Raw genomic sequence first — 19,128 nt, forward strand, 5'->3', positions numbered from 1 at the left:
TTCAGCATTTCTCTGCATTTGCTTTGGCAGACTAGACATTAGCGTGGAAATTCTGAGGACCATGTGACGTAGTTGACCAAGGCAACCTGGACGTTGTCAGCCACCTTCCTGAAAAAACTCGACATAAGCAGACATACTTCCAGGGAAATTTTAAAAAGCAGATCAGCTGGCTTTCCATTAACGTAGCATGCTTGATGAACTTGCAGGAACTTCACAGCACCTAGAAATGATACGAAGGCATTTGTAAATCTTTGCTTCCTTTCTCAGATGCCATGTTCTCTAGAAAGTATTAAATAAGCCTTGAGGGGAAAACAGAACATGAGTAGAACTTCATTCTGCAATAAGGAGCTCGGAGAGTTCTCTGTCAATTTGTCCTGAACTGTCCGAGTTTTAAACACCTCCCCATCCCAACTCCCCACTTAACCCTAGATTTTATGTCCTTACCAAAAATATATATATATGTATTAAAAGAAAAACTTAGCTTTTTTGAAAATTGATGTTGAACTAATATTTCATTGTTTTTGCTTTGTTCTTTCCTTACTAGTTACCAGCAGTTCCTGGTCACTTTAAGGAAAAGAGCCATGAACCCCAATTACTACGGAAGTGTTAGCATTTGATTTGATTCACTTTCGCTTTTGATGTTCCTGCACACCCCCTCCCATGGATTTTGCAGGCCACAAGTAGCTCCATTCCTTTGTACCGCTAATGGAATATTAAACAGGGCTGTTGATATTCTGAGTTGGTAGTGTTCTCTTGTCCAAGTAAATGCCATTTTTAAAATGAGTTGGTTGAAACCTTATAAAAGATTAACAGGTAACTTCTGAAGTCAAATGGGGCTGTTTTATTATTTTTTTTTAAGATTTTATTTATTTATTTGACAGAGAGAGACAGCCAGAGAGAGAGGGAACACAAGCAGGGGGAGTGGGAGAGGAAGAAGCAGGCCTCCAGTGGAGGAGCCTGATGTGGGGCTCGATCCCAGAATGCCAGGATCACGCCTTGAGCTGAAGGCAGACGCTTAACGACTGAGCCACCCAGGCGCCCCAGCATCACACTATTTTTTAAAAATCTTTTTAATGAAAATCATGAACATAAACATAGGTTTTTCTTTCTTTATCCTATTTTACCTAAAGGTGTTTGCTTTTTCTTCTGATTTAATCATTTCGTAGATGATTAAGTGCTGGGTGCTAGACACTGGTTATGTAAAGATTAAAGATACAACATTTGCCTCAACAAGCTCACAGTGGCTTGAGGAAGACAGACAAGAAAACAGATTTCAGTGCAGGGTTTTGATGCTTTTAATAGAGGTGCACAATAGAAGGTGTGCACGTGAATGTAACAGTGAGCCCTTTGAGAGACAAGGAGGGAGAGAGAAGCCCAAGAGAGCTGCGAGTGACTCCATGCGACAGGAAGAGTGGGGAAGCCATGGGGGCAGCGTGAACATAGACCGGGGAACTCGAGAGAGTAGCGCACGTGCCAGAAGACATTCCCCAAACTTTGCTGAGAACCACTCAGTAAAGAATCTTCAGAAGTCTTGAAAAGTCTTTAACTTAGAATAGGTGACCATGACACTTTCATGAAGTATGGCTAAAAATATTTGTTTCCTCTAAAGTAGAGCATGGACGGGGTGGAGGGACAGGGGAGATAGGGGCTGGGGGTTGGACGCACTTGTCATGATGACACCAGCGGATGCGTGGAAGTGCTGAATCACTACCTTGCACCCCTGAAACTAACAGAACACTGTATGTTAACTAACTGGAAGCAAAATAAAAACAATAAATCAATAAAGTAGAACAGGGACAGTATCCTCAGTTTATGTCAGTGTTTGGGTGATGCCAGTTTTGGCCCCAGCTTATTTTTCTTGGATTTCAATCGAATGTATCAGCCCTCCTTTCCATATTTCCTCTTTTTTCAGTTTGAGTGGTCTTCCTCCCAAATCCTGTAAACATTATTAAAAAGTCAAAAGCAAATGACTCTTCCTGAGTCCTGTAATCTGTTTCATGGAATGGCAACGCCTGAATAAATAATGTTCAGCATCTCGAGGGTTCTGTGCCCTTGCTGCTGCTGCTGCTTCTGATTCCTTCCACTCCTCCGACAAATGGGACAGCTGAGGTTCTCATTGCACGGCTGCCTGAGGAAGAGACGAAGGCCTCCAGGACTCGGAGATTAACTTCTGTGCTCATGTTAGGGGAAAGAAAACTATCTGGAAGCACTAACACCAAGTTACTTTCTCTTAAATATTATTCATGAAAAGATGCTTTAATAGCTACAGAGGATTTTGAAGCCAGAGTACAGTCTTGGTGATTTATTCTTGGCCATTGGAACAACAAGGTGGCCCACATATTCTGTGGTCAACTCAGTTTCAGATATTCAGTCTCATTAAACACGTACACCATCTAAATGACCAGGAAATTCTCACTATAGCATTCATTTTGCATTTTCCAGGGCCATCTTTCCCACCCAGAAGCAAATACAGAACATATTTATCGGCTTTGGGTATTAATATTCAATGGAGAAAATATTATCATTATATATTAATCATCATATTTAATTTATAACTAATATTAATATATTATCACCATATTCGATTTATAATGAATTTTTCTTTTAATAATTTCTGCTAATGCCAGTGCCAATGGTAATGTGTTGAAATTCCTGCATAATTTTGCAAAAAGTCTCTGGGAGGGTTTGGTAAATATTTATTTACTTATTTTTTGAGTACAGTTGACATACAATGTTACATTGGTTTCAGGTGTACAACTTAGTAATTTGACAAGTTTATCCATTATGCTGTGTTCACTACAAGTGTAGCTGCCATCTCTGTCCCATCACATCACTATGACAATGTCATTGACTCTATTCCCGTGATTTATTCATCCCATAACTGGAAGCCTGTACCTCCCCCCCCCCGCCCGCCAACCATGTTGCCCGTCCCTCCATCTCCCTTCCTTCTGGCAACCACCAGTTGGTTTTCTGTATTTACAGGCCTTATTCTGCTTTTCATTTGTTTTTTCATTTAAAATATTTTTTTTCTTTATGGAAGTATCTTATATCATTTTATATCATTTTTTAAAAAGACCCTAGTTTTAAAGAATAAGCACTGACGTATGTAGTAGGAAAATGATATAATGTCTGGGATTTGCCTTAAAATGCTTCCACAAAGAAAAGAATGAACAGGAAGTAGGGCTGGATGAAGCACATATAGGAAAACCTTGATAATGGCCGAGTCTGTGATGAGGACCCGAGGTTCAGGCCATCCCCCCCTCTTCTGAGTGTGTTGGAGATTTTGCATGAAGCCTGCAGGTAACAATGTTGCCACGGTGCTAATATGTAAGCTATTCCTACAGATTTTTTGGACATACGAATTCTAGGCTTACTCTCCTAGAATTCATACATTGTTGCTCGAACACGCCCGCGTGTGCTACACCCCCTTCTCTAAGGTGACTGTACTTTGAATCTTCCACAGAGTGGCCTGACCCCGCTCCACTTGGCTGCTCAAGAAGACAGAGTGAATGTGGCCGAAGTCCTCGTAAACCAAGGGGCGAATGTGGATGCCCAGACAAAGGTATACAAAAAGCGTGTGTCCATATAAAGTGTCATTTAGTGACTTCCATATGGAAACAAAAACAGTGTGAGGGGGGAGGAGACAAATTTTCCATCACATCTCTGATACATAGTATTTCAAACATGTATCTGTGCAAGGGACACCAGAGTCTCTGGTGACAGTGTCCCAGATGCTTTTGTCTTAGTGGCCTAGGCACTTTCTCCAGCTGCCTGTAGATCCCACCCGTGCTAGCACTACTGACCCTTGTTACAACAGATCTGTCCTTCCTTTCTTAGCTTTTGTGACTGACTTGATGCATACAGAAAAATATATCAGTAATTTGTGACCTTTAACTTTGTTCAGACATAGTCTCTGAAAAAGGATAAGGTAAGTTTTATTCAATTATTATTCACTTGCTAAATTCCTTACGGCATGTGTGGTTGCTAGTATCTCTCTCTCAAATAGCTGTCTTCAAAAAGAAAAAAAAAATTCTGGTTAATATCCTATAATGCCACAGTTTCAAACTCAGATAAGAAAAATGGCTGTTTGTATCCTCATCAGAGGTAGGACTTCGAATTAATCTCATTGCTCTGAGCATTTTCTTTCAGCACTTAATGTTGTTACCTCCTCGTAGCGAACTTGTTTTATCTACTCTAAAATAGAACTCTTGTTTCTTTTTATGTGTCATATTTTTGACACAAAAACGAATGCTTATTGAATATGGTGAATACAAACATCTTGTGTATACTATAGATTGATTCTGGGGTGTATTGATACTGAAGATATTAACAAATACAGAAGTGTCACCAGGAATTCTCCAAGTTAAGAAGGTATTGGGACATCAGAATCAGACTGCGTTTACCAGATAAGCACAGGGAACAGCCCGAGTAGACGACACCCTTTGGACATTGTTCCGCTCTCTGTGGCTGCTCCACCCATACTGTGTTCTAGTAAAAAGAAGCTGCCTGCAAGATCTGACCGGGCAAGATCCTGTCTGTGTTTCCAACTCTGTGTTAAAACAGTAAAGCAAGTATCACGGTCCCTGGCCAGGACAGCCCCAGGTGGAACTGGGGGAGCTAAACTCCCCCCACTTCCCTTTCTGGAATTTCTGTGCTCTTGCTGTCTCCATGGCCTCATTCCATAGCCGTCTTGCTCAGCAGTTCCCTCACTCTGTTTCCCTCCCATTCTAAAAAAATCTCACTGTCCTTAGCCTTGAGTGCTCCCCCAGGTAGCTCAGTGTGTAACAGGAAGGGCACCAGCAGCAGCTGAGTGCTTTCTTGTGACTTGCCATTTTGAAAATAAAAGCATTTTTAATTCTGAAAAAAGAATCAGACTGGGGGCATCTGGGTGGCTCAGTTGGTTGAGCATCTGACTCTTGATTTTGGCTCAGGTCATGATCTCAGGGTTGTGGGATCGAGCCCCGCATCAGGCTCCATGCTAGAGCCTGCTTAAGATTCTCTCTCTCCCTCTCTCTCCCTGCCCCTTGCTCATGCTCTCTCTCCAAAAAAAAAAAAAAAAAAAAAAAGGAATCAGACTGAATTTGGCTTATATTCCTTATATAATTCCTAATTTAGCTTATATTCTTTCTATTCCTAATGATAAATATATTCATCTTTGTTTTGTTTCATTTCATACACAAACATAGACTTAAACACTTTTTTTGGTTACCTCTCCCTTGACAGTTTAAAAATCCTAGGAGTCCCAAAAGGGTTAAGTTTCTCGGTACGTTTTTGCCCCTGCCCCTCCGAGGCATACACCGCCATTCAGTCAGGAAGTGTGGCACTGATTCTCCAGTGGGTGTTGGGAGGCAGGACACGGTGCTGTGAGCCTTCTTGCGTACATGGCCCCTGGGCTTAAGAGTCTTGGACCTCGGGGCGCCTGGGTGGCACGGCGGTTGAGCATCTGCCTTCTGCTCAGGGCGTGATCCCGGTGTTCTGGGATCGAGTCCCACATCAGGCTCCTCTGCTATGAGCCTGCTTCTTCCTCTCCCACTCCCCCTGCTTGTGTTCCCTCTCTCGCTGGCTGTCTCTGTCTCTGTCAACTAAATAAATAAAATCTTTAAAAAAAAAAAAAAGAGTCTCGGGCCTCTACCAGGGGTTCCTCCTAACTCAGCCCAACTCAGGTCATGGTCAGTAATCATTTTTGCCCTTGGTGTAATACTTGGAAGCATGTTCCCTATCCTGCCCTTTGTAAGTGATGCACGTCGGAAAGCACCTCTCTGTCTCACAAATTATCTTCCCTTTCTTTTTCATCTCAGCAAAGATCATAGCATCCGGAAAACTGAGGCTGCGATTGTCCCCTAGCTGAGAAGAGCAAAAGGGCAAGAGATAGGTTGTTGGGACTTGCTTTCCAATCTTGCGAATAAGGAATTTATTATATTCTGTGAACTTCCAGATTCTTCCTGGTGAATATGACATCCCTGGGCAGCCTACAGGTGTAAAGTATGGTACCATCAAATTCATTGGCTTAAATTTAAGCAGAGTAATCATGAAAACATTGAGAGCTCTTTTCCGTTGTGGGGAAAAGACTGGAAAATCCTGGTAACAGCTTTCACAGCCTTCCCACTGGCTTGCTGACCTTCTACACCTCCAACTCTGTATTTTTGAAGTTCACTGAATCAGTTCAGACTAAATTGTGCTGTGGGCCACAGGGTTTAATATTCAGTGTGGTTCAGCTGAAATAAAGCCACTCCTTTTGCTTTTTAAAAGGATAATCTCCTGAAGCATTTTATTTAGGCCACCTAGAATACACTGATTCTCAGTGGTACTGATTAGCAAATTAATAAATTATATTTCTTTGAATATGTGTAAAATAATGAAAAAAATTTTATTGATGCTCATTTCACGTTCATTTTTAGAGCTCCTACTACTTGCCAAATTCCTAACAGGGTGATATATTCCTTGCCCTCATAGTATCTATAGTCTAGAAAGGAAGATATGTGATGATAAAAATAATAAAATAATATAATAATAGCAAAGTGTATTATCCATCTTCTGTCTGTCAGGTATTAAGTTCTTTACGTTTGTTAATTGATTTAATCCTTACAACTACCCTAGAAGGTGGGTGAAATTAGTATCCCTATTTTACAGATGAGGAAACTGAGGCACAGAAAGTAGTTAGTTGTACAGGGTCACGTAGCTAATCAGTACAAAGCCTGACTTTGACCCCATATGTAAATAAATAATTTTAGAAGTATTGGCATTGACTGAATTCTGTAAAGGTGGGGAGTGTAGAAGCGAGCTATAACTGGTTCAGTATCACAGAAACAAGAGAAATTGGGGGCATCTTCCAAGGTCCTGCTAGAAAATTAAGATTTCGGAGGGCCTTAATGTGCCAGGATGAGCCAGTTCAGCTTTTTATCCTGTTTGCACTGCAAAACCTTGGAAGGTTTTAAACAGAAGAGTGCTAAGATCAGACGTCCAGTTTAGAAAGATCCCAGGAGACCATGCAGAGACCGAGTTGGTCAAAGGAGTTTGGAAGGCTACTGCCAAGGTCCAAATGGAGAATAAAGAATGCCTTCACTCAGGGCAGATGGGAAATTGATGAGCAAGAGAGAAATTGGAGAAATACGTAAAGCAGTATGAGCAATAAGACACGAGGAAAAGTGAGAAATTCAGGATGAATCTAAGGATGTGAGCCCTGTGACTGGGTGATCACGGGTACCATTCAAGGAGACTGGAAATAAAGGGGAGGAGCTAGCTGGGGAAAGAAGCCCAGGAGTTCTGTACTGGGCGTGTTGTATAGGAGATGATTTAGGTACTGTCTAGGTGGGAAAATCCAGTAAATAACTAAAGTTTTGGCTCTGGGCTATAGGATGGAGGTAAGGATCCCAGTTTGCAAGTTGTCAGAATAGATGTATTAATTGAAGTTGGGAATGCAGATATGATCAAACAGCGTGGAGGAAATTAAAGCCCAAACTCCTGGGATCAATGGTATTTTAAAGTGGCTGAAGGAGGTAGAAGCAGGCCTCACAAAGGTGATCAGGAAAGAATATGACATGGACGCCAAGTCATGAATGACCATCAGAAGGGTGCATCAGGCTAGAGAAGCATGAAAGCACATCACTGGATTGGCACATAGGTGATCAGAAAGCAGGTCCCTGGAATATGGGGGGGCCAGTGGTGGGGAGGGAAGAGTGAGTGAAGATCCCTTCTTTCAAGAAGCTTAGCTTTGGAAGGATCTAGACCTAGAAAAGAGACAAATATTTGGAAGAGGTGTTTTTGTTTCTAAGATTGGAAATATGTAAATGTATTTGTTGGTTGAGAAGAAGGTGCCGGGAGAGAGAGAAGAGGTTAAATTTATAAGATGCGTCAGAAGTGGGATTAGGCTACACTAGAGACAGAGGTGGCGATTCACTTAATTTTTCTCCTACCATTTTGAAAATACTCATTCGTTCGCTTTGACTCTTCTATAATACCTGAGACGTTTTGCTTGTTTTTCTGCCCCCATTCATTCCTATACTGATTTTGGAGGTAAAAAGTAAAGCAAAAAGCCATGGAAGAAAATGTTAACTTTTTTTTTCCTTTTGGTGTGTTGAGACTTTCAACTATACTACCTTCAAGAAATTAAATACTGGGAGTTTATTTTCAGAGAGTTTATTTTCTAAAGGAAAAATTCCTGTCTGTTATGAAATGCACTTTTCAATTTCAATTTCAATTAGTTACACTGAACTAAAATTTTGAAAAACTATTTGTGAGACTATCTTACAGTCTTCCATGGATCTTTACCTGCCATATTTTCAAGTACTATTTCATATAACATGTGACAATAGAAAGATGTTCTTTAAAGCAATAGCATCAACACATAAAATTTTTTTTAAAAAATTTTACCTGAAATAAATAAAATCAGGGAGTAGTCATAGCTGTGAGTGCGTGTGTTCACTGAGGAAGTCTATGCTAGGAAAAGTGCAAGGAAAGCCAAGGATGGACTCCTAGAAAACCACAGATTTTAAGAGATGGGGAGTAAGTGTGGATTTCCTGCTCCCTCTCTCTCAAACCATGTTGTGTGGGGGTGCACCTGACTATGACCCAATAAGATATGGTCCTGTGGCACCCTAGATCAGAAACACTAGCCTGAATACTGCACCTGCACCTGTTAGCTCTTCCTTCACAAATACAACCTTTCGGTATTGCCTAAAGGAGAGGACAGCTCCCACTCGTAATGATGGTCTAGGTAGGCAACAGTGGGAAAAGAGGCAGAGACTGCTCAGTTAGCTGAACTGTGATTATTTCTTAGCCATTTCAGAAAGAATAGTCGGTCTTTCCAAAATCGATTGCTGCTAGTTGGAAAGAATTTCTCAAATCACATCTCTCTGAGCATATTTGTGCAAGGTGCCATTTAATGTGGGAATTTTCTGGCCCTCGATGAATGGAAGAGACCCAGTTTGGTTTCTCTAAATGCCAACTAAATCGTCTTGGCCATGCACATGTATTTTTTAATAATATACTTTAATGCTTGTGGAACAGCAAGAAGATCAGTGTCCTCGAGTACAACACACAAGGAAAATGTTAGTTGGAATGAGCTCAGAGATATAATACATGGAGGGTATAGAGAAGGGACCATATCAGACAGGTCCTAATAGCCCATTATAATGACTTAGGGTTTTACTAGGAATGAGATGGAAAGCTATGAGGATGAGTAGAAACTGGACATTAAGATTCGTAACATAATTCAATTTCTTTAAAAAAATCTAATTAGTACACGTAGCACAACAGCCTTTGGAAACTTGCATCATTGCTCAGGCACACTGACTAAAAACCTGGAAAGTGTCTTTTTTAAAATTTTTATTTATTTTTATTTTTTGCAAGATTTTATTTATTTGGCAGAGCGGTAACATAAGCAGGGGGAGGGGCAAAAGAAGAAGCAGATTCCCTGCTGGGCAGGGAGCCCCATGCGGGACTTGATCCCGGGACTGGATCCCAGGAGCCCGAGATCATGACCTGCGCCGAAGGCAGACTTAACTGACTGAGCTACCCAGGCGCCCCCTGAAAACCTGAAAAGATTCTTAATATTTAGATTTTTAAAATATTTTCTGTATGTTTTTAGCTTAGGATTATTCCTATACCACGAAAGTTGGGAATAATATTACTTCAGTTAAGCTAATTGTACTGAGATCTGACTGGGGAAAACTATTTTCATGCCTGCCCCACTAAGCAGCATTCTGATTCCTAATGCGACGTCCTGAGTTCCTTAGTATGGAGAAAGAAGCCTGCAAAGTGAGGCAAGTCAGTTCTGGCTCCCTCGACAGGATCTGCGTGGAGCGGGAGCAGCTGCGGGAGCTGGAGATCAGACTCACGCACGCGCTCCTGGCACGCACCAGCACTGGGAGTCTGGGCAGCACTGACCAGGTCGGTCTGTGGAACGGAATCTGACCAGAGTAGAGCTCTTTAGGGCTGCACATCCTGGTGAGATGACTTCACCTTCCACAATCAGCTGTGGTCTGGGCATGCCCTTTTCAAATTTGGACATACCCGTTTGCTGGCACGTCTTAGTCAGTTTGGGCTGCTATGACAAGAACACCAGAGAGTGGACACACCGTCATTTCTCACCGTTCTGAAGGTTGGGAAGTCCTAAGTGCCAGCAGATCCCTTGTCTGGTGAGGGATCTCTTGCTGGTTTGCAGGTGGCTATCTCGTACCTTCTTGTTGTAATTTCACATGGCAGAGGGCAGAGAAGAGGCAAGCTGTCTCCTGTCTCTTCCTATAAGGGCATGAATCCCATTCATGAGGGTTCCACCTAATTACCTATGACCTAATTACCTCCCAAAGACCTATCTCCGAATACCATCACACTGGGGATTGGGGTTTCAGCATGTGAATTTGGGGGGATAGAAACATTCTGTCCATAGCATAGAGTCACCATAAAGATACAATAGTGCATAACATATGAGATACAGACCCTTGAACACATGGATTCCAACTCCCCCACCATTCACACTGAGAAATGTTTTTAAAACTCAGTCCTCTCCCCTTGTCAATCTGGTGCTGCTAGTGTCCTCATGCACAGAAATTAATTGTAGCTGCTGAAATCGCCTGGTGGTTGCTGCTGCAGTGGGGCCATCTAGAAAAGTATCTGGAATATCCTTATTTTAAAAAATAATTATACACATACATATATAAATATATATATGTAAGATATATCTTTTAATAGATACAACTTATAGTTCCTCAGGGGCCAGTGGATACTAACTTGGGAAGCAACTTACTGCTTTGTCTGAATCAGTTTTCAAATTACGTGACGCTAGCTAGGTAAGCAGAAGACTAACTCCAGCATATATACCTGGGTCAAGTTCACACTTCTCAGACCTCCTGAACTCCCACCAGCCGCTTTCGCTGTAGTATTGCTGACTTCCTATCTCTGTCGTGTGCTCTGATAATCATCTGTTACCTGGCATTATCATTTAGCCACTTCATGGTTTTTTCTCCCTCCATCTTATGCTTTTAGAGAGTAGAGTGTTCAATAAATCCTAGCTCACATCTGTCCACACAACGTTCTTCCTGTCCCTCGACAAGAAGCTACTGAATCACTGTGTCCAGGCTGTTGACTGTGCCATGTTCGTTTCCTGTCTTGAAAAGTTGGTGTGAGAATAAAATGAGCTGATGCAAGAGAAAGCACGTTGGGAAGTCCAATAACTACTTACATGTGACATATTATTTTTTATATCTAACATGAGCTCTGAGAAATATCGAGGGCATATATGTAGGGGAAAAAAACTACTTATGCCAGTCCAAAAGACAGGTTAAATAATACTTTTGCTTCTGTTTAGGACAGCTGTTACTGAAAGTATACTTACGAGGTTTCTTTTCCAAAAAATGTAATTACAGATGGGATACACACCTTTACATGTGGGCTGCCACTATGGAAACATCAAGATTGTTAATTTCCTGCTCCAGCATTCTGCAAAAGTTAATGCCAAAACAAAGGTAAACTCTCTTCCCCTTTGTATCCACCACCAAAGTCGTTAATTTTGTGTCCAAGGAAGTTAAGAGTCATTTTTTCCATCTTGCTTCTGCAGAATGGGTATACGCCATTACATCAAGCCGCTCAGCAGGGGCACACGCATATAATAAATGTCTTGCTTCAGAACAATGCTTCCCCCAATGAACTCACTGTGGTAAGTGTGAAGGGAAGGGAAGAGGGAGTCTAAGGGAAGAGGGAGGGGATGAACCTGGATGCTGGAATCTTCTTACAGTTTTCATTGTGCACCAATGTCGCTGTTTTACTTTCATTAATAGGTGTAAATGGAATGTTCTGTAGAATTCAGGCCAAAGGACAGTAGCTATATTGTGAGTCGTCCAGAGAGAGAGATGTGATTAGTATTCCACACTTAAAAACTACAAATCCATTACCACCTAGTAGGAAATATAAATATAAAAAGAAAAGCATGTATGTTTCCTTGATGACTTAGAATGTTAAAAAGCCTCTTGGATTCTATGTGTAGCAGCCAAGTCTCTGCTGTGTGAGTGGGAACAGGTTAGGCGGGTTTTGTGCAAGGTGCATCTCTGATGAAATAGTGTTTTGTGTATGGCAGTGGGTGGGACCAATGAGACAGTCACCTTCTGTTTAGTATGGGCGAAACATGTGGAAACACACAGACACTGAGAACGGGGAATGACTTTCTTAATTCCTTGTCCTCATTTCCCTCTTGCAGAATGGGAACACTGCCCTAGCCATTGCCCGGAGGCTTGGCTATATCTCAGTGGTCGACACCCTGAAGGTGGTGACCGAGGAAACCATGACCACGACTGTAAGTAGCAGATGCCGGACCTCATCACCCTGAGAGCCAGCTCTCACGCTGTCAGTTTTCTGGGGGTTTTGGGAGATGAACCAACTTTACCCCATTCACAGACTAAGCACCATGCTTCTAAATGCTGTCACCTCATTGCTGGCAGCCAGCATAGCAGCTCTCATTTCTGATATCGAGAAACTAAACACAAAAAATACCTTTCTAAAAGTTGCATTTGTTGCTATAGGGTGTTTTGTTCCATAGAAAGCTAAACGTATGTGTTTGTTTGTTTTGATATAAAAACATTTTTAATGAAATGAAGGCAGAAATATTTTAATATCCACCTTTGGTAATGTGAGGAAGTTGGTTCTTTGAAATGTTATAACTCACACATGATAGTGGATACATTGTTGTCATTACTACACATGCATTTTTACAGTGTCAAGATAAAACATTAGAGAGAGGATCAGAATTGATTTTGCCACCACTCTCACTGCTCTTTCGTTCAGCTATTGGAGTTTTCATAGGAAAAACAATAGGATGTTTTGTTAAAATTATAAATAAATCTTTACCAGGAGGCCTTACTGGCGTCAGATACATTTTTACAAGCTGCAGCCTCTAGGATAAGTCATTTCTTATTAGCACCATCTGGAGCCTTTGAACTGCATCAGGATTTGGTAACTGTGGAATCAAGAGCAGATATTGCACCATATCAGAGGCTTATTGGGGTTATTCCTGACTCCATGACTCAACGCACATGCCTGAGATTGCCTTCGTACCATGTAAATTTAGGACTCTGGAACATTGGGAATTATCAGCTCTGCCTCCTTCTCTCATCCACCACCTTCCGATGTGAAGGGAGGCATAGTTAGCATCTGCAAACGGTTCTCATACACACTGCTTCGTATAAAGAAAATGGGTGGGGGCGCCTGGGTGGTTCAGTCGATAAGTGACTGCCTTCGGCTCGTGTCATGATCTCAGGGTCCAGGGATTGAGCCCCACATCAGTGGGAAGCCTGCTTCTCCCTCTCCACTCCCCCTGCTTGTGTTCCCTCTCTCCCTGTCTCTCTCTCTCTCTCTGTCAAATAAATAAATAAAATTAAAAAAAAAAATCAAAGACATTCTTCTTTAAAAAAAAAAATGGGTTGAGGGACTCTGTAGCAACCTACTGGTTGAGTTATTTGGTGATGTACAGGCTTTAAAAGCTAAAAAAAAAAAAAAAAATAAGCCTATTGATTGCAAGAGAGAAAGGATGCAATTTGCAAAAAAGAAAGCAGTAGCTGTAATGGGCTAGGGCAATGGTTATCAACCAGGGCATGTTTCTAACTTAGAGGTGTAGTTTGTATAGAGATAAATTACTACACATTGCTTTATATGTGTAGTATATTGAGTATTTCATGATTTTAATATCTGTTACTAAATTCTTAAGAACAGAGTTTAAACAAATAATGTTTATTAACCTTAATCTTATAGATATTCCATGTAGCTTTCTCTAGAGTGAGAAAAAAAGGAGAAGGACAAGGTATTAAAGAATGGTCAAGTGTCAAAATACTATAAAAGATTTGAAATCACTACAATAAATATATAAAACGACTTTTTCAGTGTTAGAGAACTGAAACCTATATATGTTCAAAATATAAATCTTGCTTATTGAATGTAAATGACTTTCTCACGCATCGGGAAAGTTCAGAATGTTTCTTGAATATCAAAAATGCTTGAGGAGGGGCTCCTGGCTGGCTCAGTTTGTAGAGTGTAAGACTCTTGACCTTGGGGTTATGGGGCCAAACCCCATGTGGGATGTAGAGATTCTTTAAAATAAAATATTTTTAAAAAACAAAAAACAAAACTTAAGGAAAAATAAAGTTAAAGACAGAGGAAGTAAAGTTACAGCCTGAGAAGGGTTTCGAGGCTCTGGTTCCAGGTGAAAAACACAATGTGTATGAGAGTCAGGCCGTATCCCTCAGTGTCATCCGCTGAGTTGGCTGGTAATTTCTGCAAGAGAAGATAGGACTCATGCTAACAGGAAAGATCCAGTTTGCCTAATGAAGTAAGTGAAGCTTCCACCGAATGAAGTGCTCACATAGGTTAGGAAAGAGTCCGCTGAAGCCCCTAAGACTTAGTCCAGCGTTGTGGTATTGGAGACTTCACTTCAAGCTGAGATGCCACTGTGTCAGTCTGCTCCAGCAGTCACATGTCACCCGGCACAGATGAGGGCCGGCAGAGTTCAGGGTGGGGTCTGTGACTTGAACACACTAACCAGAGTGCAGCCCGTGGCGGGTGGGCCTCCGCACGGCCCCTTCCTGGGGCCCCAGCAGCCACTGACTCCATAAGCAGACATCAGTTTTTCAAAAAACTTACATGAGTACAATGTAGGACGTGGCAATTCTGAGAAAGATGCTTGAGTTAGGGACATTACAATCATAGCAGAGTAGAAAACTGAGGAGCTAGAAGCTGACATTCAAAAGATGAATTAAGCATTTAAATTGCATTGTTTAAAATACTCAGTTCCCTCGTTAGCAAAGAACAGAGGACATCTATCTCTCAGATACTGGTCTCTAATACTGTTCTGTAATAAAGAGAATCAGGGCTTCTTCGAGAAATAGCTGAATCTAGATCTGGGGAAGGAGATATGCAAGATGACCCCGGAACATCTTGTAGTGCCAAAAAGTAAGGAAGTGTCTCAAATCAACACGCATACACACAGTTATGGGGCTGTGTCAAAAGGACACCGGGGTCAACTGGAAGAGTTCCCAGTGGCCAAAGCTGGAACAGTTTAAGATAGATAGATGATAGATAGATAGATGATAGATGATAGATAGATAGATAGATAGATAGATAGATAGATAGATAGATAGGAAGAAAGAGTGAATTGGAGTATAGTGCAAAGTATAAAATAAGTTTCTGTGAGTCCATATTGATGTAGATAAATGACTGAATAAATAGGGAAGAAGAGGCAAATCAGGCAAAAAATTCCAAACAATTTATGAAAATACTTCACCCTCAAGGAGAGAATGTAACTCCCCACAGCTTAAGTGTGGGCTGAGTATAGTGACTTCCCTACAAAGGAAACAGTATGGAAAGGGACATGGAGGGAAATAAAATAACTTTACGGTAGGGAAACCTGACAAAACTGCCTCAGCCAGGTGTCCAAGGGCAACATCAACACTGTTAAATCCTGTTGATAGTATGGACCCTTGATACTATGTGATGAAAATAGCACTTTACCTCTGTGGTCTTCTTCCCCAAAACATGGAACCCAGTCTAATCATGAGAAGAACATGAGACAAATCCCAACTGAGGGATAGTCTACAAAAGACCTGACCAGTTCACTTCTAAATTGTGAAGTTCGGGGCCTGGGTGGCTCAGTCTCTTAAGCCTCTGCCTTTGGCTCAGGTCACGGTCCCGGGGTACTGGGATCGAGTCCCACTCAATCCCTGCTTAGCTGGGAATCTGCTTCTCTGCCCCTTCCCTGGCTTGTGTGCATTCTCTCTCTCTCTCCCTCTCCCTCTCTCTGTCAAGTAAATAAATGGAATCTTTAAAAATAAATAAATAGATAAATAAACTGTGAAGGTCATCAGAAGCATGGCAAGTCTGAGAAACTGTCACAGCCATAGGAGCCAAAGGGGGCATGACAGGTAAAGATAATGTGGTATCCTGAACCTAGAAGACAAAAGGGACATTTGGTAAAAATTAAGTTAATCTGAATAAAATACAGGCTTTAATTAATAGTAATATGGGAGTACTGGTTCATTAATTATGATAAATGTACCATAGTTTTAACAACCCAGCTTTTTTTCAGTTGTCTTATTTAAGTACGTATCTTCCCTTTTACCATTAGCCTTTCATATGCTCAAAATAAGAAGAGGCCTCTCTCACTGGCTGTCTCTCTCTCTCTATCAAATACATAGATAAAATCTTAAAAAAAAAAAAAGAAGAAGAGGACTTGTTTTAAGTCTAAAACATTAAGTCATTAGTATTTTTAACAAGTGGTCAGTGTCCTTTGGATTTATACAAGTTCTACAGGTAAAAAGTCATCAAAAAGCAGCTAAAAAATTCACTAAGGCCTTTGTTCTGTAATATCCAATTCTTTAAAATTGCGTGGAGGTGAAAATGATCTTGCAAATGCATGACCTCTAAAATATTTTCTGCATGGCATAGTTGCAACAGTAATATAATTTATGCAATCTCAATGTTTTATACTCTAGGAATTAAAATGTACATCTAGAAGGGGAAGACAAAATTAATGGCTGGCTTGGCGCAAGCAGTAAAGGCACAATGCTCGCTGTTCATTTGGCTTGTCTTCGGCCAAGACTTTTAGTGGAATGAGGTGGCAGGTTCCTCAGACCATGAAAAAGTATAACAATGGACTAGGAGAGGTGGTATCTCTCTTCTCTTTTCTTCTGAAAAGCCTCGTTAGGAACCTACATCTTTTAGGCGGGTTTGCTTTACCACTAGAATTCTTTCACCTTATCTTTCTTCTTAGCAGTATGTATGGTGAAGACCTTAATGCTAAGGGACGATTTTGATGTCATTTTATATGAAGGAGCTCCATGGTATTCAGCACATCAGGCCCATAATATATTAATTTTAAAAATTAATTAATTAATAGTTGAATTAATTAGTTCTAATTAATTTAGAAAGAAATGAATAGTCTCATTAAAATGTTCAGTCTGCTTATACTAAAGTGACTGCTTTTTTTGTTGTTGTTACTAGACTGTCATAGAGAAGCACAAAATGAATGTTCCAGAAACGATGAATGAAGTTCTTGATATGTCTGACGATGAAGGTATGAAAACCACCTTTGTGTTCATAATAATTAAGAGTGACTGTGTATCTGTTTCCTGAAGAATGTTTATTGCAAAAAATGTTTTTAGAAGTGTTAATGTGTTTTGTTGTCGTAGAAAGAGTATGCATTTTCCACACACTTACATTGTTCACTTAAATCGTGCAGTTCGTAAAGCCAACGCCCCTGAAATGCTCAGTGATGGTGAATATATCTCAGATGTTGAAGAAGGTATTTGTAACTTTTTACTGTGATGGAACTTCACTACAGCTTTATCTTCCATTTCTTATCTTCAAAATGTAACACTTCCTTGAGTTACTAACTCTTCATCTAACTTCCAATTATTAATTTATGTACCAATTTAAAAGATGTATATTTGGTATTAGTGGTCTCTTTAAAGCCCCTCTCCTTGAATCCATTTCCAACTTGCAAGTACAGGCATCACTAATGACATGGATTGCTTTCTGTTTGTTTCTGTTAAGCAGAAATTTGATATTTATTGTTTACATTTGAAAATCTAGAAGAGGAAATCTGATTAATGTTTACAGCTAAAATATGTTTTAAAATAAATAAGAGAAGGTGTCTTACAGGTAAGGAGCTAAATGCTCATTGTAAGGTTTACTCTAAGCTTAGGAGTAAAAACAGCTTTTGAACTTGAACCAATAATGAAAACTCAACCTGAACAAAATTGCTTTCAGAATATAAATTTTCAATATTGATTTCATGAAAGAGATCAAAATATAAATTCTTGTAGCTATACTTCATTTGTTTAAAAGGAACAACTTGTTTTCTGCCTTATTTTAAAAATCAGTGCATTTGGGGGCACCTGGGTGGCGCAGTCGTTGAGCGTCTGCCTTTGGCTCAGGGCGTGATCCTGGCGTTCCCGGATCGAGCCCCACATCGGGCTTCTCTGCTGGGAGCCTGCTTCTTCCTCTCCCACTCCCCCTGCTTGTGTTCCCTCTCTCGCTGGCTGTCTCTCTGTCACTTAAATAAATTAAAAATAAATCTTTATTAAAAAAAAAAAAATCAATGCATTTGACCCGCTCATGGTGTGTCGATACAGTAATGAATGAGACCTTCAAAATTTCCGTTGGAAAATTAGCATCTTTACAGAGAATAAATATTATAAAGATGGCAAATTTCGGAGTTTTGCTGGAGTAAGGAAATGTGTACTTAGAGAAGCTCTAGTATATTTATGTTTTTTTCTTGCACCACCTGACTCTCCCAAATGGCATCTATCTTCTCGCTCCCTCTGTGTGCCACCTCTCGTGTATTTTTCTCACAGATCAGACTCAATGTTGTTAGTCTTTCTCTGTGTTGAGGTAATTTTCCCTATTTTAATTATTGGTTTCTCCTTTGAGTCGCACAAATTTAAATGAACATCTAAATAGTGGGAAGCCTGCATAATCCAAAGTCACTTCGACTTTTTTGGATTCCCGTGAATGCCTACTGGAACTGTGCTCTGGCCGGAGAATGCATACCCAGAACAGCTAACCCCTTGGTGGTCATTGAGGAACCTGGACAGAGCTGTCTCATTGTTCGTAAATGTTGTTTTGATAAACGTTAAAGGTTTTTACTAATTTTTCTTTCCTTATGCCTAAATCATCAGCTATGTATTTACTAATGTTTTATCCGCAATTGGATATTTATATCATCTTTAGGACTTTAAGAATAATATGCCTTGCTGGCATATTATATTTTAATGACTTCTTATATAAAGTTTGCAGAGTAATTTCTTATGTGCAAAAGACAAAAGGAAAATGTTTGTGTGTACGCACACAAAACATATCAAAAGTATATTTTCAAATGCAATTTAATGAAATATGACAATCACAGACCTAAAAATTTGCTAGTTTTGGACAGAATACCCAAAATAGTTGCATTGATGAGAGGCCAAGCTATATAACAGCTTTATATACGTGAATAACCAAATGATTTCCTAAAAAGGAGAAATTTTGAATCATTTAATTTAAAGATCATTCATCTAGCCATTTAACTAGAAATGACAGTGATTCCTTATGGATTTATCTCAGCTTGGGAATTTGAAATTAATAAACAAATCTTAATTCTCATTTTATTCA

The 19,128-nt window shown here is 40.3% G+C and overlaps 1 protein-coding gene across 6 annotated transcripts in view; it reads left to right on the forward strand.

Moving 5' to 3' along the window:
* The window catches only part of ANK3 (ankyrin 3), a 349,011-nt gene that overhangs the window by 213,590 nt on the left and 116,293 nt on the right, over positions 1–19,128 (forward strand). For 4 of the 6 annotated variants that reach the window (XM_087863095.1, XM_087863094.1, XM_087863091.1 and 1 more), the window contains exons 18-23: positions 3,464–3,562; positions 11,364–11,462; positions 11,555–11,653; positions 12,191–12,286; positions 16,978–17,050; positions 17,216–17,278. In XM_087863095.1, coding sequence (XP_087719221.1) covers positions 3,464–3,562; positions 11,364–11,462; positions 11,555–11,653; positions 12,191–12,286; positions 16,978–17,050; positions 17,216–17,278 — 529 coding nt within the window. The remainder of the gene's footprint in view (positions 1–3,463; positions 3,563–11,363; positions 11,463–11,554; positions 11,654–12,190; positions 12,287–16,977; positions 17,051–17,215; positions 17,279–19,128) is intronic. The other 2 variants (XM_087863096.1, XM_087863093.1) reach the window with 1 other exon arrangement.

Source organism: Ursus americanus, chromosome 6 (genome assembly GCF_024610735.1).
Source record: "Ursus americanus isolate L20-20 chromosome 6, mUrsAme1.1.p, whole genome shotgun sequence".
Classification (NCBI taxonomy): domain Eukaryota; kingdom Metazoa; phylum Chordata; class Mammalia; order Carnivora; family Ursidae; genus Ursus; species Ursus americanus.